Genomic DNA, 19,246 nt, shown 5'->3' with positions numbered 1-19,246 from the left:
ATCTATCTATCTATCTATCTATCTATCTATCTATCTATCTATCCATCTATCTATCTATCTATCTATGTATCTATGTATCTATCTATCTATCAATCTATCGACCTAAGTCAAAGCAAAAATAGGCTAAAAACGTCAAAAAACTTTGAAAAAATGCTGAAACATCAGAAAAAAGACATTAATGTCGAAGTGAAAAAAATCATTTTTTTTACAACATGAGACTAAGAATACTACTGTACTTCTACTGCATGAAGCTTGAAAAAACGGACTGAAAGTGGTTTTGTTGTTGTCAGTTGTTCCGGACCTCTGACCTGGAATGCGGACCTTTGAGTGATGTGTTTGAGAACCAATGAAATAAGTTAAGCTTTTTATTTTTACGTACATATAATATAAGTTCATACGCAGCAAACCCACGTTTCCATCACAGCTAGCGGTGCCTTGCATAGGCTGGACTGTGCTGCATGAGGACACATGTGTCTGTCCACTGGTTGTGGACCGGTTGCTGTTGCGTAAGACACGGAGACAATGACGCTGACTGAAGTTAATCATCACTCGCTTGTTGTTGACACTGTTATCTGCATCCTGCATGTTCCTTTAACATGTACCATGTTGCTGTTGTAAGGATATTTAGTGAAGGCTTCTGAGAACACAAACAACACAGTGAACTCTTACAACAGTTTGACTTTTACAGATTTATAATCAGACAGATTGTGCAGGAATTTCTTATGCATGTTGTCCAACACCCAACACAGTGTCCAAAGACTTTGAACCATGTACAGGTTACCGGCATTTAAAGGGGGACTACTGTTTTTTTCAACCTGGACCCTATCTTCTTATGTTTTTGTGGCTAAGTGACTGATGGTAATAACAATCTTTGATATTGGTCCAGTATTAAGCAAGATCGCCGCAGTCAGCAGCGGCGAAACAAGCTACACTGTTAGTTAATGGGGCCATTGTGCAGCTTGTGTTTATGTTCACAAAATTGCTTGTTTTGCCGCTGACAGGCTCAGAATATAATTCTTGTTGACACTTGTTCCTGCTGACAATTATGAACCATATTTATACACACATATTTAAGCACTTATTCTTTTTCTTTCTTCATTGATTGTCTTTTTTAATTCAGTTGCTTGTTTTATGTGTTATGCGTTTGACTAGGTAAAGTTGTACAGTATGTTCCTATTTATTTCTGTAGCCTCTTGGCCAGGTCATGTTTGTAAATGAGAAGTGGTTCTCAAACAGTTTACCTGGATAAATAAAGGTTAAATAAAAAAAAAATATAAATTATAATTCTAAGTGTCTGACATCATCATGGAAAGGATTTCTAAGGAGGTCGACCTTTCTGTTGTAGAGTAAGATCCTCTTTATAAACATAAAAACATGGGGGAAAATGGGTTTGCCAATCCCACCAGACTCCATGTAAATAGACAGTAATTTTAGCATTGTAAAATACACTTTATTCAAAGTTGACAGGAACAGAATAAAACTCCGTTTTGGTTCGTCAACTCTCACAACTCTTATTTTAATTGAAATAAACCCAGTTTACTGATTTACATGTTAAATCACATTGGCTCTATACACGCTAAAAGTATTGTTTTTTCAAATGGAGTCTGGTGGGTTTAGTGCCAGCGACCTCAGAGCAGTTTCTGGTCAAACAGAAAGGTCTCAAAGAGGTTTCAAAGGTCTGTCTCTGAAGGGATCCTTTGCTTCATGTTGTCAAGCACTTATAATGTAACTTATGATCTGAGCCTGCAAAACAAGCACCCCTGTGAAGGTAAATACAAGCTGCACAACTGCACCATTGACATACGGTGTAGCTTGTTTCACCGCTGCTGACTACAGCGACCATGCTCAATACTGGACCAGTGTCCAAGACTGTTGTTCCCATCAGTCATTTAGACACAAAAACAAAGGAAAATAGAGGTTGAAAAAAAGGCTTATCCTTTAAAGAAAGATTAGAAGTTCTTATGTAGGCCTAGATATAGTTATTATTATATAAGTATTTGCATACCCATTTCTAGCCACCAATACAATTTCCCCCACAGTATGTGTCAGATAGTGGAAAGGAACACTGCATATTTTTTTGCATTCAACATGCAGACAAATGCATTGAGTCATGCCAGAAAGCAGATTTAGAAAAGGCCTCATACACTGCAAAGAATCTCCATTAAGTTATTTTTGCCGGAAACTGAGTAATTTCTGTCTAATTGTAAACTTGAAAATAATCTACTGTACAAATAACACTTCCACCTGCTCCTAGAAATGAGAATAATTACACGTTTGCTGTCTCTTCGTGAAAAGCGCCAAAAATGGAAGGTCCCTTTATCAGAACCAAGGAAATATAACTTGACTCCATGTCAAAAGGTTGAAACTCCAATAACTCAATTTCATATAAAAAACGTAGAATAGAAGTTGATTTTTAATATTCATCATCATGTTCGATGTATACTTATTTGTACACAAAATTTGCTTTTAACATACAGCAGATACACAACACTAAAAGAGTTAAGACTGGAAAAGCGCTATATAAATACAGCACATTTACATTTACATTTAAAACAAGAATCTGTACTGTCTCCTACAAAAGTCCCCGTGATGATGCAGGAATCATGGGAAGTGAAGTCCCCTGGACTCAACAGTCCTCTATAAATACACGTGTATCAACAGCGTGGTGTGAAGATAGAGCGTGCTGTTGATGGGACGTCCTGTCCCCAGCATGTTGCATTGCATTAACCATGTACAACGTGTGTCTGCATATTCACTGCACCGCTTAGTCTCTCAACATGCAACTACAACACAGATAAGACAAATCCTTACATAGTGCTCGCTCTCAGCAACAACAGGGTTCTTCATCAGAACGTGTTGTCAGCAATTCTTTGAGACAATGATTTACTTCTGCCAACACCACGGAGCATCTGATTTTTCTTGTTTTCTAGCTGCTTCATCTGAGGACTTAATGAGCTCGCAGGCATGCAGAGCCGTTTTTACTGCATGTCTCAACCGCCTGTTTTTACACACATTTCTTATGTAATTTTTTTTAACTGTGCAGGTTATTTGTTCATCCATTTAGACATTACGGACATGACCTTTTTTGTTATCTTCCGTTTTAATTTCTAGGGTTTTCATGATGTGATGTCACTTACTATGTCAAATTACGTTTAAGGCATGTTTAAATTTATAATCAAATTCTTTTATGCAATGAAACTTTGATATCTGTGGGGAAATCAGGTCATGGACGTCATTTTTAGTGCTTTGTCCAGTCTTAGCGACAACTCAAAGCACTTTAAAACAAGCCAGTATTTACAGATATTCAGACATTGGTGGAAATGGGGAGGTTTACCATCTTTCCCAAGGACACTTTGACATCAGACCACAGGGCGCCTGGTAGTCTCGCATTGCCAGACCTTCCTCCACAGCACTGCGGAGGAAGGTCTGGCTACTCCACGCATGTTCTAGCAGAGGAGATGTTGTTGTGAGACGGGTTGTCGGCATTCATTTAGACCAATCACAACGGGCACGGGCGACGCTAAGCTGGTAAAGAAATGCAAAGCGATGATAAAATGTGTGGGGTGTGTGTGTGTGTGTGTGTGTGTGCGTGCGTGCGTGTGTGTTCAGTCTGCTCTTAAAGCTTCATGTCTTGTGTTAGGTGATATGAAAACACTCAGCTCAGCACCATAAAATGAGGTTAAGAGAACAAACATCCTCGTATTTGCAGACTACCTGAACACGAATGATATGTCACGTTCAGCTTCATCTTCGGAAAGAAAACTGGAGCTGATATTTGGAGCGGCTTCAGTCTGGCTCACCGGATGTTCAGCCCTCGGGTAAAGCCTGACCCTTGGCTTTCACTATCTCCGCTATCTGTTAGATAAGCGGTGTAGCCAGACTACTACTTCAGCGCTGACACAGCGCTGTGGAGATAGTTCCGGCGATGTGATACTACAACAATGCTGACTTTGGAGTACTTGTCATCTGTATTAATAAAACACTACAGCTGTTATCAGTGTACAGGCGTTAGAGTGTCACAATAGATGCCAATTAAACATTGAAGAATTACAATTAATAACAAAGGAAGTTGTATTGTCTCCGTTTACAGAAAACATTACTACACTTGTTTTTCCTTCTTTCCTTTCATCCTTCCTTCCTTCCTCCCTGCCTTCCCTTATGTCCTTCTTCCCTTCCCTCCTGCTCTGCTTCCTAAATTACTCACTAATCAACTCGGCTATTAGCGACCTTTGGAGTCGTTGTTTAGGTGATCGGCCAACGTTCTTCAATCACCTCTTTCAACCATCAGATTTTAACTTCACATGACATGATGTTAAATCTTTTCATATCTCTTCTGCCATCTGAATCATGTAACATCCAGAGTGATGTCTGTCCTGCAGGCCGACTGCCGGACAGACACTGACTGACAAAGGAAAGATCCCAGTGTTTGCTCCACTCACCTGCTGATCTTCATGCTCACTTTCAAATTGCTAGTGAATCCTGAATCCCTGCTACTGGGGAGGGTACTGGGACTTGCTCATGAGAACCTAGCAGTGCCCAGGAGTGCGTGCTCACTTTCAAATTACTACTGAATCCTTGATTCATTTGAGAATGTTACCCCTATTGCTTTGTCTGCATGGATGTTACGTTATACTGTTTATTGATCCCCAGTGAGGAAATTACAAAAAGAATTTACACTCTGTTTTATTAGTAATCACTACACACAGGCCCGAAATACACACACATGCTCAGGACCTATTCATGCACAGATGGAGATATTGGGCTGCAGTTGGTGTGTGTGTGTGTGTGTGTGTGTGTGTGTGTGTGGGGGGGGGGTACGTTGACTTGCTCAAGAGAACCTAGCAGTGCCCGGGAGGGACTAAAACATAGAGAGAGTTTAGGAGCTTGAAGGGACAATGTGCAAGGAAAGGTGGACGGGCGGTAGCATCAAAGTTGAGGGCTTATCAGCTCTTGGTATGAATGTGTGTGTGTGTGTGTTTGTGTGCGTGCGTGCGTGTGTGTATGTGTGCATGTGTGTTCGTTCAACTAAATTCATGGGGTCCATGAACCGTGAATACAGTATACTTGTGGGGTCCGGACAGCTTTGTGGGGCCAAAATGCTGGAGCCCACAACTTTAAAGGGCTGTTTGGGGGTTAGGACATGGTTTTAGGATTAGGGTTAGAGTTAGGTTAGGTTAGGTTAGGGTGAGGGTTAAGGTTAGGCATTTAGTTGTTATGGTTAAGGTTAGGGTAAGGGGCTAGAGAACGCATTATGTCAATGACGGGTCCCCATAAAGATAGTGAGACACATTGTGTTTTGTGTGTGTGTGTGTGTGTGTTCTGACACACACAGATGCAAGAGGTGACACAGTGACATCACAGGGGCTCCAGTTGGACATGTACCCTCTGTTGGAGGTCAGCAGTGACCGCTGTGTGCTGACAGGGAGGGACGTCCTGCTGCTGCCTGCGTCCAACACGGAAACCACTCCTTTTCAAAAAGGCATCACTCTGACTTTACCCTTCAACGTTTGATACCAAATACAAATTTTGAGTGGGAAATTTATAAACTTTAAAAAACAACAACACTGCATTTCCCTTTATTTATTCAGGGAGTAAGTCTCTTTTGCAGGGACACCCTGATTAAACTGACCCCTGACCCCTGACCCCTGAGTGTTGGACCGACCTTACTCGGAGGTGAGAGCTGACGTAGGAACTTGGCAGGAAGAGAAGCGAGTGTGATGTAGTTTGAAGTCGTTGAGTCACTGGAATCTGATCAATAGCTTGCTGGGAGGCAGTCATCCAGTGATCAAGCAGAACCAGCTGACGCACACTGACCCCCCTGCCCCCCCCGCCCCCCCAGGAGGACTAGGTACAGAGTAACACATCTACCAGGCACTGGCCTCTGTAGTATTGAGTATCAAAAATGCTTTGTCAACACCCAATTAAATACCTAAGGAGCAGGGCCTGAAATTAACACTGGACCACCTTCCACATGCCGTTGGTGGTGAACGTGTTTTGGTGAATCCAGTCCAGTGGTCCTCAGCCGCGGGGGTGCAGGAATTATTTAGATCCTGAATAAAAGTATTAAAACCACACAGTGTTAAAGTACTCTGTGGTCCCAAAATGTTGGATTTCTCATTTCTGTCCTGTTGGCAAGGTTCAAAATATAACTTTTACACACATTCGCACAATGTTTTCATCTTCTCACTTGATTAATGAATGCTGAGGTGTGTGTGCGTGTGCGTGTGCGTGTGCGTGTGTGTGTGTGTGTGTGTGTGCTGACCTCGGGGAGATCGGCCATAGGAAGCTATTTGTAACGTAATGGACAGCGCTGCCTTTGTTAAATGTAATAAAACAAGCAACAATGTAAGTTACAAAGAATACACAGTACATGTACATTATATAGTTATTAGTGATGTTGGATTATTGATCATGTCGTCCACTGCTCCACAGCGCCACCTGGTGGGGTGGAAAAGCCCCTTATTATAAGTCAGCACCAACACACACACACCTACCTGCTGATTTGAGCATATAATATCCAGTCTGATGTATAAATGTGACTTTATTGAATAAATTCTATTTCTAACAACATCTGGAAGGAGAACTGCAGGTTTTTAAATTCTCTCCACTCGTCGTGCATGTTCATAAATTAGAAAACAGGAAACCCTTTAGGAGTTGTTATCATTCTGGATGAAAGGAAAGGAAGTCAGCGTACCAAACAAATAAACACAATAAAACAAAGAAACAATGAGAGGAGACACGGACACGTTTATAAAACTTTTTTTTATTAATTTTTCAAATGGAAAGGGTAACTGAGACGTGTCCGATTCACACCATGTCTGTAACAAACAGAAGGAAATAGCAACGGAACAAACCTCGTAACACGTACACCAGCCAATATAAATTAAAATAAAGTTGTTTTTTTAATACACAAATAAGCAACTGTTATCATTGAGGATAAGTAGGCCTCTTTATAAGTATGTGAGCCATGCTGCGAACAGAGAACAGACTGGATTTAAACCCCAAAACCTCCCGCACGGCCTCCCTCTCCCTTCCACTTCCATGGAAGAAGGATGAGCCTGCTGCTGGATTCTGAAATCAGGGAAACCTTTTTTCTACATAAACAGATCAGGGTTCCTACACAGTCTATCGCACATGCCCTGTGTGGGAATCCCGAGCAGAACAAACCGAACTACCGAACAAGTCCCACATTTTTTAGATGCTTGCAGGAAAGAAAACTCAACAACAGGTGGAAGACTTCTACAACAGTCACTGCGGTGGACGGGCGTCAGAGCGCTGCCGCGTCCTGTAAGATATCGAGGCTTGTTTGAATATAAACACATAAATACAAAGTACGTACTGCAACCAAAAGAGAGTGCTTACCCCCCACACATTGTCAGAGAAAAGGCGCCGTGCGGCGCTGATTCAAAGAGCAGATCGAGCAAAAACAACAAAAGGGGAAAAACAGTTTCTTTTACACGTTGCCTTTCTCCAGTCTGCTACGAGTGTTTACAGTACAAGTCTTCTTTCAAAACAAGTACTTGTATGTGCTATTGTGTACTTAAAATACATAGTTAAAGATACTGGAAAAAAGGCATTTGTAAAGCAAAGTGTTTTGCCCAAAGAAAATTAAAAAAAAAGTTCAAGTCAGGGGTAACTCTAGTATTTTTTTAGGATGATTCCTTCTTTGGAAATGTCTTTATTGATGCTGTGGGCAGAAGACTGGGCTGGAGTGTGTCTGAGTGGGTGTGTGTGAGAGAACTGGAGGCCATTAGAGACTATTGGAGGCCATTAGAGACCATTGGAGGCCATTGGAGACCATTGGAGGCCATTGGAGACCATTGGGGACCATTGGAGACCATTGGAGACCATTGGAGGCCATTAGAGACCATTGGAGACCATTGGAGACCATTGGAGGCCATTGGAGACCATTGGAGGCCGTTAGAGACCATTGGAGACCATTGGAGGCCATTAGAGACCATTGGAGGCCATTGGAGACCATTGGGGACCATTGGAGACCATTGGAGGCCATTGGAGGCCATTGGAGACCATTGGGGACCATTGGAGACCATTGGAGACCATTGGAGACAATTGGAGGCCATTAGAGACCATTGGAGGCCATTGGAGACCATTGGGGACCATTGGAGACCATTGGGGACCATTGGAGACCATTGGAGACCATTGGAGGCCATTAGAGACCATTGGAGGCCATTGGAGACCATTGGAGGCCAGTGGAGAACATTGGACACCATTGGAGACCATTTTCTTTAACTCCAGATAGGGGTCGCTATCCGACGGCTAACATTCACGCAGGAAGTTAGCTCCTGCACATCAGAGGCCACTGAGCTTTTTCAATTGTTAGCGCGCTGAAAACATGATGCGTTCAGGTCACGTCATGCTAAAAATATAACTTCTGAGGAGTTAATTCCAGACATTAATAAAATTACAGATTTTCCGCCATTTCTGGAACGCAGCTTAAGTTACCTTTTATTTTTTTAATCATTATGGAAGCTAACAGGAAAAGAAAAAAACTGATTAAGTTAGAATAAAAACAATACCTAAAAGTATCAGATATCATCATGTAAGTCAAAATGATGACATATAATAAATAGAACAAATATCTTAAAATTCAGATTTACAAAGTCCCATTTCTTCTCTCAGTAAGTCATCATTTTGAGTATTAGTTTATTATTTTATCTTGTTTTTTGGACACAAAACAATCTCAGCAGCCTCGCCACGCTGTGTTCTTCTGAAGCTTTTGATTGGACGACACGATCTTCCTCTCTTATCCAGTAACAGAGCTGTGCATGTTCACACTCAAGAATAATCTTTTTAAGGTCTGTGTGTATTTCTGTTTTTTCTTTTTGCCAATCCCCGTAAACGGACGTTTTTATACATCATGGCCGTGAAATGAGAAGTATTTTATGAATATGTTGGTGCTGTCTGAAGGCAACCGTTTCTAGGGAGGATTTAGATTTGAGGTGTGCGTTGCACTACCATTTGCAGACGGACAAAGTCTCCGTTGAGCCCAGACACCAGAAGGCACACATGTAGACGCCGGGCTGGGCGGGGAGAGGCGATGATTGGCTGGGAGGGCGGGGGGGCGGGGGTTCCTGGACATACTGGGTTTCTGGATTCTGGACATACTGGGTTTCTGGATTTATAGTGCTTTCCATTTAGCTCTGAACTCGGAAGCCAGAGCTGGGAGTCTGATTTTCATTGGTTTCATTAGCTCTTGCCAAGGGCATAACTTATTTGTGTGTGTGGGGGGGCATTGAGATCTACACTTTAAGGCAAAATTGAAATTTTGAACGTCAAAACACTAAATTTTCTGCATTCTGGTGAATTCTTCTTCAACAATTTGTGTGTTTTCTGCATCACGTCGTGGTCTACATGTCTTTACAGTATGTATGTAACGGAACTATAACAGGTTTTTGGAGGCGGGTTGCACTGACTAGTGTTGATTATTCCCGCTGTAAATCACGCCCATGGCTCTAGCCACGTTAGCCATTGTTAGCAATACCAGTAGTTAACAATGCATTACGCTGTTTTTTTGTGCATACAAACAGTGTAACAACAGCTCCACAGATAGAAGATGGACAGCACTGTGTGTGTGACTGATTTACCGAGACTCAAATAAGACAGAAGTGCTAATAACTGTTTGTTACTACAGACGTCATAACTGGATTTTGAGCTTGGTGTACTCTGAGGTTGTCTGGGTTTCCGAGGTCGGGGGGGATCTGGCTTCCGAGTCCAAATGGAACGCACTACTGATGTTCACATGCTCAAAGAAGTCCACCTGAACTTGTGAGTGCAGAGAGGACGAGTCCAGGACTGAAGGAAGGGAGGGTACGGCGGTGGTTCGCACAGATTCAGATTCATTGCTTTCATCCTCTGAAACTACAAGTGGCACTTAGAAGCAGAGGTACTTTTATTTTTTTATGTATTTACACGTCCTGCCAGTGATCTGCAGATGTTGTGTGTTTAGGTAGTTTTACACTCTCAAAGTTGGTCTTACAAAAAGAAAAAAAAGAAAAAGTTTGTGTGTGGTCGATGGATTGAAGTAAAATGACATTTTTTGTTCTCAAGTGAATAAACAACAATAATAACAGCAACAATTTAAAAAAAAAACATCTTACATTTAACACACTACGTTAAAATATGACTAATATCAAAAAGGCAAATAGTAGGTGTATTGCAACGCTCTCTGCGGCATCACTATCAAAAACATCAATCTTCATCATCCTCAATCTCATCATCATCATCCAATCATCATCATCATCATCATCATAGTCTGAGACAGTGAGGAGGCGTGGCCCGGGATGATTGACAGCCCAAACTAGCCACTCACATTTTCACTGTCTCAGCGCAGGCAGGCACTCTTGTACGACATAGCAACAATAACAAACGACAAACGTTTCCAAGGAGACCGAAAGACCGCCAGCCAATGGCAGCAAGGGCCGGCTTGGGAGGAGCTCTGTCATTGGACAGCAGGCATCTCTAGGGAACAGGAAGAGCTCGTTTAGACAGAAAGAAGAAAGAGGGGGGGTAACTCTGGAGGCGGTCCAGGTGTGTGTGTGTGTGTGTGTGTGTGTGTGAGAAACATGTTTTTGCTATCTTGTGTGGTCCACAATGAGAAGATAAATGTACGTGGGTGTGTAAACGTGCACCTGTGTGTGTGCAAGGTCTGGTTCTTAGCTTGGTTTGTTTAGTCTGCACTGTGTGTGTGTGTGTGTGTTTAGTTTTTGTCTAGACAGCTGGAGGTCTTTCCCAGGGCAAGTCAGTGCGCGCACACACACACACACACACACACACACACTCACACACACACACACACACACACACACAGGGAAAAAAGACACAGTCAGCTGACTTTACAAAAACACCTTGCTGCAACGCTGCCTTCACGCTGGCTTAAAGCAGAGAGAAATGTGCGACCAGTTGAGACAGATGCAGATAATTACTGGCTTGGACACATTTAAGAAGACAGAAACCTGATTGGTTTCCTACGTGAACAATAGTTTAGGTGGATTGAGCTTAACCAACGCCACTTAAGCCGTCTCAGTTATTGTGCTTTACCACAAGATAACAGAACAGATAACTGGAGGGATGTAACTCAACTACAGCTGTTACCTTCTCTCTGCATGTAAACATACCAGTGTGTGTGCGTTCATATTTAATTATATTCATGGGGTCCAACAATTGGGAATACAGTATACTGTGTGAGTACATGTGTGATGTGTGTTTCCACCGAGCCTCTGAAGGAGTTTCCCGTCCTCTCTCCTCTATCTGTCTCTTTTTTTTGTATCGTCAGCCAGCGCAGGTTTCCCTGAAGCGAGAGATTGATCCTACACTCGATGTTTTACGTCTCATCCCCTGGACTATCGGTCCAATCCTTTAAACTGTTACTAGTTGCATTTGTTTGTACCGTGATGCTCTGATCAGAGCCCGTCCAGTCTTCTCATACCCACTGCACACCCTCCAGGACAGGGAACCAAACAGTCTCCAAAAAGGAAGGGAAACAGGAAGGGGACAGAAAGGCAGGAAAGGGAAGGAAAGGGAAGAGGGGGTCAATAAGTTATCTACACTGGCATAATCTGATCCAGAGATCCAGGGTGATTCATTCTGATTGATCCACTCGTCACCCTTTAGCTGCTCTGGGTCGAGAGATTAATTAACGTGATTATTTTTCCTCCTTTCAGGTGCTCGTCATTAAGATCAGATATGCCGACACGGCAGATCAGCACAGGAGACCCGAGGAGAAAGAGAGAGGCAAATTGCAAATCAACGACTTGATTATTTGTCTTTTTATGTTTTACAGAAGTTTAAGGCGGGATTCACTTTGAGGGCTCGTTGATGATTGAGTCACACAGCTAAGCGTCTGAAAGGGAAATAACCCAGAAGATTGTTTCAGAACACCTGTTGTTGAAGATTGTATTTCCAGAATCCTTCTTAGTCGACATCTAAACAGATCTAATGAGATCTAGATCAACAAAAAAGGATTGGATCTGGTTACCATCTGAGAAACTAGGTTACAGCTTCGGAAACAAGTTAAAAATCAACTAATTCCTATTTTATCGATGGATAGTTCAAAGCATGAGTTTGGTATGAAATGTGCTGGGAACAGACACGCATTCATTTTTTTCTCTTTCGCGCATGTTTTGAAAGACGTTGTCCTGTAGCTTGCTAATGTAAAAGAATAAAAATGTATATATTTACAGGTATATGTAACATAACTCCCCCCCCACCCCAAGTGTCTGTGCCTGCCCTGTGAGGCTAGAGATTTTTGTGGATTTTTTGGCAAGAATTATATGTGTTAAGAACTTTATTTTTTAACTTAAATTGAACTTAAGGTTTTCTAAAAAAGTGGTGGGTACAAAATGACTTACGACGAAAAAACAACGCGTGTGGCTAAAAGACTCTTTGAGGATTGTGGAAATAAGTGAAAAACAAGTGTTGTTAAAAGGAAATTGTGCCCTCTTTATCATCTCTTATCACCGGGGATTCATCTTTCAGACGATGCTTAGCTCTGTGACTCGGATCAACAGCAACACATGAGAAAGAAAAGACAAAGTATTGAGGGATTCACCACATGGGATTATAAAATGTAGATTTTTTTTGGGGGGGGGGGGGGGGGGCCTTTTGACTCTCTCCTCTCCTCAGGCTCCAAAGTGAAGTTGATTCAGCTTCGGGAGTTTTGGCTGCGGTTTGGTTGGGCCCCTGTGGAGGGCGCTGTTGCATAAAGACTGGAAACCAAAGGGCTCCTTCACATCCATACAAACACCTGCATGTTCTAATCTTCTACTTCAGTGAGCTACAGTTGCATCACACCGCATCAAAGAGATGACAGAAGACTGAGTTGCTATTAACACTCGTGTCACTTTTCAACACATCGGCGTGTCTAGTTTTAAACAACCCGTCTCCTGCTGCGTTCAACACACAAAGAGTTCTGCTCCAAAAGTTAAAAAATCCACCATGGGGGGGGGAGGGGGGGGTAAGACACATTTCTCTGGTTGGGTATCAGACCTCAAGAATTCAATGGTGCATCGGCAGCACAGTGTCCCAAAAACTGTCGAGTCACGTTCACAATCGCACTTCCTCATTCTTTGATAAGGTAGTTCCTGATTTAAATACAAGTTTTTTTTCAAACTGATTTTTCATTTAGCCGACGAACACATTTTAACGTTCGAGAAATGACTTGAAGTCTTGCAGAAAAACATATCTACGTTTTTCACAGTGAGGCTGCGAAAACCTTGGAACAGGTGCTGAAATGACTTTGAGTATCAGCTTTGAAAAAGTTAAAACCATTCCCAGCCCAGCCTTCCCAATGGTGGATCCAGGTGGTGAGGTGAGAATGTCTTTCCCAATTGAAGGATGTTCCAAGTTTTGGAGCACAACTCTTAGCATCTTTTAAAAGTGCGTCTCTAAAGGTTTGGGGAATCTAACCTACGATATCAGAAAGGTTCTAACGTAGTTTTCACGTTTTTTTTCCGGCTGCCGCTGGCTGACGAAGGATTGTTGTCTCTTTCCCGGTGCAATAAAGTGCTCAGAGATGCCTGCAACAGAGGTAAACTCACCACCGGGGAGTATGTGTGTGTGTGTGTGTGTCTAGAAGGCAGGAGAGACTTTAAAAGAAACTGAAGGTGTGCGACCCAATAATGCTGGTCGTATGTGTGTGTGGCCGCGGCAGTGCACAGTCAGCAGATCACTCGGTTAGGGCCTGTAGGGCGACCTGGCTTCCTTTCTCAGTAGTGCACTACAAAGGGGACGTCAGGCCTCACTGCGTCTGCCTTGATTCTCTCTCTTTTCACTCAATGAACAACACTTCTGACATTCAAATTAAATAACACACAAGCTACAAGCTAACTCTACATTCTACTTCGCTCCACTGTTACATTACACATTCGTCGTGATTGGTTCAGACCTCCGTTGCGCGTGACAAAGATCTGATCGAGGCGAGCTAACTCGTCCGTGCTTGGCTTGTTTTGGTCGAGGGAGCGACAGCCAGCTTTGGGATTGGCTGAACGATTCGGCCAACAGGGTGAGAGGAAGCTACAAGCAGTTTCTGATTGGGCCTACAGGTTTAAATACTGACTTGTGGTTGGCTCGCAGGAAGGACTCGGACATTTGCATAAGTGAGGGATTTGTTTAGTTTTTTTTGTTCAATGGTAGATCCGAGTCCGTTGAACCCAAGTCAGAATCTGCCCATGATATGTTGTCGTGATACTGGCTGCTGTGCACTGAGCTGGGTCCGGCCCTCCGGTGAGCCCCTGTGGTTTCAGGTCTCTCGTTCTGGTCACGCCTCAATAGACAGAGCTCCTTCACAATAAAACGTCTCTCTCACACGCACCATCTGCGCATACTAAAAAAATAGTGCAATTCTTTTCAGCAATTATATAAATAACTCTAAACTCGTGCTTTTAATTTCGCTCTCGATGTGTGTGTATATACTCAAAATGTAATACATGCCAACACGTATGTAGCAAAAATGTTCAACGTGAAAGTTGGCACACCAACAGATTAATGATGTTTCTTTTTCTAAAAACTAGACAACATGTAAAAAACACCAAAAAAAACAACACCGTCTTTACTCATAAGAATCTATCAAGTTTAGAAAAATACCCAGACTTTCGGTTTTCTCTCTCATCAATCATATTGCGAATTTCTTTCTTTTTCTGTGGTGAAGAACTTCGTGCAAACCTTCTTTAGAAAACTACAACTAAAAAAGGATTTTAGCGACAAGTCCTGCATTGGTTGGTCGATATAAGGCAGAACGTTTGGCTCGAGGACTTTTCCTGTAGCACTGTGCTACGACTGGTAAGCTAGTTTAAGATGCCGCTATCTAATGTCTGTCTGGAAATGTGCCTACTGTGCTAACGTGTCCCAGTGACACAGCTAAAGCCTGATGCAGGAGTCACTGCCAACATTGGTTACTGTGCAGTCGTAAACTTGCAACCCGACTAAATGACGTCAAAGCAGCAAGGGGGATTATCAATAGAGAGCAAAACCTGGAAGAAAACAACAAGATTGCAACATTTCGCCATTTGCCCGGATAGAAAGATTTTTTGTAAGCGCGAAAAAAGGACGAACAAACAACAAACAAACAGAACGAGTAAATATTTATAACGAACGAGGATCAGTCTGATGGAAGAGGGATGATGTGGAGTTGTTTAAGGGAAGAAGGAGGCTTCTGTATCCACCCTTCTCTTTTGCACCTTCTGCCCTTCGTCTCTGACATCGTTGGTTCATCTGAAGAGCTCCTCAGACAGGAAATAAGAAGGTGTGGAACAGGAAGTACCAGATGTCCTCATGCAACTGTGCTTTGCAGGAGTGATGTGGTTTTCCAGGTGTTCTTACCTAATGGGGAGCCGGCGGCTGCTGCTGCTGCTTTTTCAGTCCTAGCCCGATCCGTGAAGTGGGGAAACTGATGGAACTGACAACATGTCAGCTACAACTACAACTAACGAGAATCAGCCCTTAAACCATTCAGAGTGGATTTTTAAGTGGTGAGCGGACAAAAGAATCCTGGTCCCCCCTCCCCCCTCGTGGGCTAGGAATAAGGAAGCGGTACTGTCACACCTGCTGGGGCTTCTGGGATTTCTCCTTTGTGTTCCTTGCATTCCTGTTGTCCACACTTCCTTGCTGCTGCGGTGGAGGTCGGAGCAGGCCGTGCACGAATGAGGACGGGGGCGCTAGCAAGGGCGATACAGTCCGATGGTTGTGGCTGGGGGTCAGGGACGTCGGGTGGTAGTAGTGCCCGATCACCTCGCTGTAGGTCGGGGGCGCTCCTTCTACCCGAGAGCCCTGCTTCTGATGCCGGGACAAGGCCTCCTGGGCTTCTAACACACTGACGCCTGAATGGACACTCGGGGGAGGGGCCTGCAGACTGGAACCAAAACAGCAAGGGTAAGATAAATAAGACTGATGGGAGCAGAACAACAAAGGGGCAAAGCCAACCGTAGGATCTGAAAAATGAGACAACTACACGAGAGGGTAGGGTCACAGACAGTCATGGAGTGACGTCCAACACAACAAATGACTGACAACTTGTTACCTGGCCTGCGGACAGGAGCTGGAAGGGTTGAGGGAGTGGGAGTCGAACACTGTTCGGTTGGGCGGTGCTCTGACCGACTCGCGGTTCAGCTCCATCTGTTGCTCCGGGTCTCGAAGCTGCAGGGTGCAGAGGCCCTGGTACGGCGGGGGCTCCTCTCCGTCCGAGAGGCAGATGGTGGGGGGGAGATCGATGAGACTCTGGGGCAGGTAGGGATACGTCGGCTGGAAGCGACTCGGGGCGTACGTGTGCTGGAAGCGCTGGGAGGGGAGCGGGGGCGGGGGCTGGGCGTGCTGGGGCTCCCGCTGCAGGTAGGACGAGGGGACCCCTCGGTCCGGAGGCCGGGGGTTATACACCTGGTGCTGGGGTGAAGAATGACATTGGATTACTGCTGCTGGGCCATCCTTTGTAACATTAAACTTAGCTGTTATACACATTTTTATGATTTTTGGGGACTAAATGTTTCTTCACTCACCTCATTAAGACCACTGGTTGTCCCTGTTGCCTCAGAAGACCACAGGCCTGCCTCCTGAGAGAGAGAGAGAGAAAGAGAGAGAGAGACAGAGAGACAAATGTCTTTCAGTTGATCTATTGAGCAATTTCCCTTTGATTCAACCCATTTACCAAAGGTACCCCATGTGTCTTTAGGGCTATCTATACCTGGGATAATGTACTATATATCATGTCAATTAAGCTGATTTAAATAAAAGTGACAAAGAGAGAGAGAGAGAGAGCTGCAGTATGAGTATGTATGCACCATATTTAAGAACTCAGTCCAAACTATTCCAACAGCATACTATACAGTGATTTATGTGCGGTTGAGTACTATACACTATTACTGATACGTACTTCATAAGTTAGCATTTCAAAAAGTGTATTGCATGCTTTAGTTTGTTGGAGTGTGCTTTAGTGTGTTGATATTTTTCAAACCACACTTCTTTGTGTTATTTTTTTTGCATGTGCATGGGACCCAGCTCTGTTGTGCTATTCTTAGATTACATCTTTGTCCACTAGAGGGCTCCACTGGTGAACACACTCAGTCCTGCTGTGCCTTTTTTAAATTTTCCCATCTTTTCATAAAATATGGTATTGTCTTTATGTCTGAGTGAATCTTGTAGCTGCCCATGTGAGGCCTGCTCTAACTGAAGTATCTTTACATCTGAATACTGAAAAATCTACCATTTCATCAATTGTTATGTTTAATTCACGGTGTTGTTCAGAGGTTTGAGCAATGCACACTTTGTTACTGTCTTTGCATTATTGCAGATTACTTGTTGCTGCTGTAATGACCCGATTTCCCCACGCAGATGAATGAAGATTCATCTGGTTAACAACCATAATAACCTTAACGACTTCATAGGGGGGAAACGGCTCCCTTAAATTCCCCAATCAGTCTACATGAACCTACAAACGACTTGATAATACATTGAGTAACAAACTTGATGATCTCTTCCCCAGAAGGAAAACACACACTTTTGTAGAAATGATTTGAACTCCGTTGTGTCGCAGTGAGAAGACAAAAGCAGCTTTTTACTTCTGTAAAAAATGTTTAGAAGGAACTTTTCCAACTTCAGTGCAGGTTTTTGGTGCTCTGCTGAACTGTCTGCCTGCGTGTCTTACTGCCTGTATGTGTGTCAGTGTGTCTGTCTGCTAATCCAAATTAACTAGGACAATGACTCCCCTGAGCTTATCAGAAGCTCTGTGTGTGTGTGTGTCTGGGTGTGTGTGGTTCCAGAGAAGTATGATATGAGTAAAGGATGAAGTGCACACACACCCACCCACCCAGATTAGTGTGTTCCTTTAAATGGTCGCTGCGAGCCGCTGTGGCCCTTAATGAAGAAATGAATCAGTGTGTTAGCCTGCAGGAGTGTGTAATCACCAGATCCCATGCTGCCACTCAGCACTCCTAAACTTTGTTTTTCTTCTGATTGTGTCTTTCATCAAGAACTGTCCTCGCTGTGACCGAACCGCTGGACACACAGCTGGACACGCAGCTGGACACGCAGCTCACTCTGCACAGTGGGAAGGCTGTTTCTACAGTGATATCTGAGTATACTGCTAAGTACAGTGTGTTCTGCCTTTAAGTTGCACACTTGTAATTAAATTCATAATTTAAATGTTTTAATTTCCCACATTCATGTTGGATTTAATATATGAAATGCTCTCTATTTGCCCCACATGATTCTTTTTTTTTTTTTTTTGTGATTTAAAGAAAGCTTGTTGCTTTCAGTAAAAATTCCCTACCTTTTCTAAAGGAGTTTGTATAGTTCACCTTAACTTAGCAGCTGTTTCTTTGAAAGCCACTATTTTATTCTAGAAAACCATGGCTGGGAACATTATGCAAAATATGCATCTTAAATAATCAGGCAGCCATCTGGTCAAACTAACTCACTTAAAGAAAAATCAGACCTGATTCCCTCAAGAAGAGCTTTGAAGGCAACCAGTTGCAGTATTAACACACATTAAGCAAGCCAATCTTATCTGTGCTATATGCTCTGTTGTATACATTTACCTGTTCAATTCATTGTGTATTTGGATACAATGATTTTGTGCAAAAGCACTTTAAATTGCCCTGTTGCTGAAATGTGCAATCCAAATAAAGCTGCCTTGTCTTGCCTTGCCTTACAATGTACACAAGCATCATGACACACTGGGTGCGACTGTTAGACTTACGTTGGCCAATGGCAGGTGTCTCCTGCGTGTGGGGGCGTGTCTGGAGAGGAGCGAGCGTGCTGATAGGCGGTAGTGGTTCAGCAGACAGGTGATGACCACCACCATCACCATCATGACCACCACGATCACCAGGATCTGGACGAACTCCAGTTGGGCTACAACGTCACAGAGACAAAGATCAGGGTCAGTTAGTCCTACGCCGCTGCAGAATGTCTTCGCTGGACCTGGACGAGCTCGTCAAGTCTGAGAAAAGTAACCTCTGGTGATGTAATAGTGATGTCATTAAGCTACGTTCAGAGCAAAATAAGCGGTGAGTGGGAGCGTCACTTAACAAACGGCCCACTTGTGTGACGCTGTTTTTGTGTAATGTAACCGCCCAATGTGGCACAAGTACACTTTATATTTCACAGTTACTGTTTTCCATCAGATGGTATAGATCGAAAATTACGATTGCACTTGAAGGCAGCTTCATTTCACAGGAGAGAGAGAGAGAGAGAGAGAGAGAGAGAGAGAGAGAGAGAGAGAGAGAGAGAGAGAGAGAGA

General features: G+C 43.3%; 1 protein-coding gene across 3 annotated transcripts in view; it reads right to left on the bottom strand.

Moving 5' to 3' along the window:
* Positions 1 to 12,613: 12,613 nt before the first annotated feature.
* Positions 12,614 to 19,246, bottom strand: part of pmepa1 (prostate transmembrane protein, androgen induced 1) — a 35,944-nt gene continuing 29,311 nt past the window's right edge. For 2 of the 3 annotated variants that reach the window (XM_034869917.1, XM_034869918.1), the window contains exons 2-5: positions 18,704 to 18,858; positions 16,506 to 16,559; positions 16,034 to 16,392; positions 12,614 to 15,865 (exon numbers count right to left, since the gene is read on the bottom strand). In XM_034869917.1, coding sequence (XP_034725808.1) covers positions 15,553 to 15,865; positions 16,034 to 16,392; positions 16,506 to 16,559; positions 18,704 to 18,858 — 881 coding nt within the window. In that variant the 3' untranslated portion in view covers positions 12,614 to 15,552. Of the gene's footprint in view, positions 15,866 to 16,033; positions 16,393 to 16,505; positions 16,560 to 18,703; positions 18,859 to 19,117; positions 19,122 to 19,246 lie in introns of those variants that run through there. The other variant, XM_034869919.1, reaches the window with a different exon arrangement.

This window comes from Etheostoma cragini, chromosome 4, assembly GCF_013103735.1.
Source record: "Etheostoma cragini isolate CJK2018 chromosome 4, CSU_Ecrag_1.0, whole genome shotgun sequence".
NCBI lineage: Eukaryota > Metazoa > Chordata > Actinopteri > Perciformes > Percidae > Etheostoma > Etheostoma cragini.
The sequence above is the reverse complement of the archived record's forward strand: the minus strand, read 5'-3'. Positions and strand labels throughout refer to the sequence as shown.